This window comes from Helobdella robusta (assembly GCF_000326865.2).
Source record: "Helobdella robusta unplaced genomic scaffold HELROscaffold_34, whole genome shotgun sequence".
Classification (NCBI taxonomy): Eukaryota; Metazoa; Annelida; class Clitellata; order Rhynchobdellida; family Glossiphoniidae; genus Helobdella; species Helobdella robusta.
Window position 1 is genome coordinate 1,987,521 of NW_008704659.1, and position 4,811 is coordinate 1,992,331.

At 30.4% G+C, this 4,811-nt stretch overlaps 1 protein-coding gene across 1 annotated transcript in view; it reads right to left on the reverse strand.

Annotated features, from left to right (window-relative positions):
• The window catches only part of HELRODRAFT_192587 (hypothetical protein), a gene marked incomplete at its 5' end in the record, with an annotated part of 10,156 nt that extends 5,585 nt beyond the window's left edge, over positions 1-4,571 (reverse strand). Inside the window, 12 exons of the mRNA XM_009023112.1 lie at positions 88-171; positions 430-517; positions 733-832; positions 1,633-1,720; positions 1,938-2,096; positions 2,178-2,365; positions 2,609-2,656; positions 2,808-2,972; positions 3,111-3,264; positions 3,428-3,499; positions 4,038-4,091; positions 4,509-4,571. Coding sequence (XP_009021360.1) covers positions 88-171; positions 430-517; positions 733-832; positions 1,633-1,720; positions 1,938-2,096; positions 2,178-2,365; positions 2,609-2,656; positions 2,808-2,972; positions 3,111-3,264; positions 3,428-3,499; positions 4,038-4,091; positions 4,509-4,571 — 1,263 coding nt within the window. The remainder of the gene's footprint in view (positions 1-87; positions 172-429; positions 518-732; positions 833-1,632; positions 1,721-1,937; positions 2,097-2,177; positions 2,366-2,608; positions 2,657-2,807; positions 2,973-3,110; positions 3,265-3,427; positions 3,500-4,037; positions 4,092-4,508) is intronic.
• Positions 4,572-4,811: the final 240 nt, after the last annotated feature.

Below are 4,811 nucleotides of genomic sequence, written 5' to 3' on the forward strand. Positions count from 1 at the left end.
TATCATCCTCATCGTACAATTGTTCGTCAACTTTTAAGATCTCTTCTGCAGTTCGAGGAGTGTCAGTTCGGACAGCTGGAGTTGAACTAGGTGGATCTGGGTTAGGATGCGGTTGTGGCAGACGTCCCTCTCAACCTGCAACATCTCGTACGCGTCTCTCTGCGTCTGTTCCTTTAAGAGAGAGAAAGAAAGTAATAGAGAGAAGAAGAGAGAGAGAGAGCTAGTGAGAAATATTGAGAGAGAATGAGAGAGAATATGACAAAAAGGGGAGGGTTCTGAGTGCAGGAAGATGAAAATGAATTTGAAAGATAACTAAGAAAAAATTATTCAATGGATGGTTGAATGAATGAATGAATGAATGAGTGAATGAATGAATAAATGAATGAGTAAATGAATGAAAAAGTAAATGAATGAGTGAATGAGTCTGACTTCTTTGAGCAATTTATCGAGGAAGAGTAGTTTCTGCTCCTGCTTCGACTTCAATGCCAACTCCACTTGTTCCGAATACTCATTCCATCTATGATGATGGCGATGATGACGATGAAAATGAGGATGGTCATCATGATTGTCAAGTCGGTGGTAATGATGACGATTTTGATTGACCTTCAGCAAGCTAAGCATCATCCAATGAGCGGGAAGTACATTTTTTTAACGACCAACCAGCCAACCAATCAACCAACCAATCAACCAACCAGCCAACCGAACAACCAACCAATCAACCAACCAACTAACTCATTGAGAGATTTTTCAATGTCAACCTTTCTTTCTTCCATGTACCTTTTAATCATGAGGCCCAAGATGTCAGAGTGATCCAACATTTTGTCGAAAGATTCTAAATACATCGGTTAATCAATTGGTCAATCAATTGGTCAATCAATCAATCAATCAATCAATAAATTAAACTGTTAATTAAAATAGAAAATATTACTTTTTAAATAATTAAATTGTATTATTCTTTAGTTTATGTAAATTTTTTAGAAAATTATAAAAAATGATTATGATTGAAGATGAATGAATGAACGAACTACAAAGGAATGGATGAATGAATGAATGAATAAAAGAACTACAAAGTAATGGATGGATGAATGAATGAATGAATGAATGAATGAATGAACGAACAGACCAGCAATGTCCTTTTTCCTTAGATTGTTCAACTCCTCTTGTCTTACTATGTACCATTGTTCTTTTTCCAACCTATTGTAAGAAATTTTTCAACCAATCAATCGATCAATCAATCAGTCAATCAATCAATCAATCGATCAATCAACCAAACAACCATCCAATTAATCAATCAATCGTTCATTCATTCATTATTTATAAAACATGAAACTAATCAATTAACCAGCCAACCAACGAACCCTTCAATCAGTCAATCACTTTACTAACTAGCCGTCAAGTAACCAATCAAATCAATCACTCAACCAACTAATTAAACACAATTAAATATAAGTTCACTTTTCTTTCTCCATAAGATCGAGTAATTCCTCAGTTCGTCGAGAGCTTTCATTCGTCTCGATGAACTTTTTCACCAGATTTAACGTATTCTCCTCCACTTTTAAATTATAAAAAATATAATAATAATAATAATAATATTATTGTTATTAATAACAACAATAATAACAAAATAATAACCTGTCCTCAGAGATTCAATAAGTTTGCTACGCTCTAGGTGCTTCCTCACGTGCACATTCTGCATATCCTCATTGTATCTCGTGTTTTCCTGTGTATGTGTGTGCGTGCGTGCGTGTGTGTTATAATAATAATAATAATAATAATAATAATAACAATAATAATAATAATAACAACAGCAACAACCCCGTCCTTGTTAAGATCGTTTGGAAATTTTTTTTGCTGGCAGAGGCTGCTTGGGCGGTGAGAACAACAACAACAACAGCAACAACAATAATAATAATGATAACAACAACAACAACAACAACTTCGACCTCGTTGAGATAGTTGAGTAGTTGTTTCTTGTTGGCGGAGGCTTGGGCAGTGAGGACTGCCTGCTGTCTGTAGTCGTCATCCAGTCTCTTCTCCAGGGCCACTCTTTCTTGCCGCTTCAACTCCTTCGCATTCTCGTACTCTTGCAACGTTAACTGTAGTTATAACAATAACAACAACAACAACAACAACAACAACAATAATAATAATTATAATAACAAAAGAATAAAGTTAACATTGAGGGCAGAGTCACTGTGTGAGAAGGCATTGAAGATGAAATTAGTGCTATTGTAGGAGGCTGACATCGGTGAAGTTGGCAAGGAGATCGTCATGACGTGAGGAATGGACGATAATATCAACGATGACGGCGATGACGACGATGGTGCCGCGTCCACCTCGGGTGGGACGTATTGTAGGTTGCATTCTATAGGGGCCCCAAAAAGAAATTTATTTTACTATTTTTTCTGTTTTTCTTACAAGAGTTTGTGGTGTTTTTTGTATAATTTTGTATTGTATTGTATTTTTTTTTACAAGAGTTTGTGGTGTTTTTTGTATAATTTTGTAGTTTATTGTATTTTTTTTACAAAACTTTGTGGTGTTTTTTGTATAATTTTGTATCGTATTGTATTTTTTTTACAAGAGTTTATAGTAAAAAGTGGCAACCAACCTTTGCAGAGAAATTTCATGATAGATGGGAGGCCCTCACTACATATGCCTGCATTTTTTCAAATTTATAAGAACTCAAAAAATTTAATTAAATTTTCAATTTTATGTATCTACACACATACACACACACATACGCACACACACAGATTCAACAAAACATTCAGTAAAACAAATTTATTTTGAACTGTCATAGCTCGTACTTTTATCAGGGTAGGCCATGTGATTGACATCGAGGACGAGTTCCGTGAGTTTCCTCAAAAAAGACACCTCTTTAGGCAGTGTGGTGATCCTATTCATCGACACATCCAGGGATAACAGCGATGGTAGTTTGGTTAGAAGTGGTGGAAAGGTTGAAAATGCATTTTCTAATTTTGAGAATTCAAAATTTCTAAATTATTTTTTAAATATGACATTGATTATTTTATTTATCATATAAATAAATATTTGATTTTATTTTTAAAAAAATTATGATTAAACAAAATTTTTTTTCCCAAAGAACTAACTCTTCAAATTGAGAAACTGCAACGAGATTAGTTGATCAAACGTGGAAGGGAGCAAAGAAATTTTGTTGTCTTCCAAATTGAGCACCTTAAGGTTTTTCAACCACGCTATCTCGTGTGGGATTGTCTTCAGTGCATTTGAATGTAGATCTAATACCTATTTAATTTTGAGAGTAAAAATAAAAATGAACGAAAAAGAATGAATGAAAGAAAGACTGAATGAATGTGATAAATGAATGAAAAAAAGAGTAAATGAATGAATTAGTAATGATATTTTAAGATAATTTTTTGAAAAAAGTACTAGAGAAACCAGAAAAAACCTTTAATAGATAAAGATCTTTCAAATCGACAGCTTTCAATAATTTTATATTGTTACATTGGAGGAAAAGCGACTGCAGTGCGTGAGAAAATTGATTTTTAATTAAATTTCAATTCAATTTATGTAACTAAATAAATAAATTAAAAATATTACAACAAAATAAATAATAATAAAGATATAATAATAACAACAACTACTACCACTTCTGCTACTACTACTACCACCACTTCTACTACTACTATCACTAATAATAATAATAAATAAATAATTAAAATAACAAATAAATATGAATAAAAAATTTTAACCTCTTTTTGGAGGACTTTACATAAGGGGGTTACACCTGTTGGAATCTAGAAAGAAATAAAAAAATATATATCCATATTAAAATAATTACAACATTAATTTTATAAATGTTGTTATTATTATTATTACATTAATTCCTTATTATGCCTAATTTGCAATAAAATTTAATAAAATTACCTAAAAAAATATTATTAATATTATTATTATATTTAAAAGAAGCTATAATAATAATTTATAATATTATTATTATTATATTCAAAAGTAAATATAGTAATAATAAAAATAATAATAATAAAAATTTGACTAACTTCTGATAAGTTGCAAGATGATAAATCATATATTGGCTCAGGGGATTCTTTAGCCTGTAGAAAAAATTATGAACAAATAAAATTATATTTTATTATGATAACTAATGAATGTACTACATTTAATTTTTAATATACAAATTGTATAACACACACGCACACACGCACAAACAACAGTAATAACATATCATATAATAATCTTTCTATTATTATTATTATGGTCAATAGTGTGTATAGTATATTATTATAGTATATTATTATAGTTTGTAAAGTTTTTTTAAATATAAAAGTTTTTGAGATAGATTGTAGAATGTTTAAAACATTAATTACAGGACTTCACACACAAACAGCACAGGCACATACACACATTGTACATACAAATCCACACACTCTTGGTTACTAGTAACTTCCTTAATTAACCTAACTTCCTTTTACAGTAAAAGTTTTACTAAAAGTCTCTAAACTAAAACTAACCAAGTACATCTGTTTTTGAAATCTTTTTTTAAACTCCTCATCTGTCTTCTTTTTATTGAACATTTTTAAAATTAAGCAACGTAAATTCAAATCAAACAAAAATGAAAAGTGTATGAAATGAATGAACTGAATTTGAAAATGATTTAAAAATCAAAACAAAATCCATTCATCAAACATTTTGTGACTAAAAATTTGGCAAAAAATCGCAAAAGTTTCAATATATTTTAAAACTTTCTGTTAAATAATATTCGAAATTAACTAAATTTTAGAAATAAAACCACGTTCGACACTCAAATGAGAAGG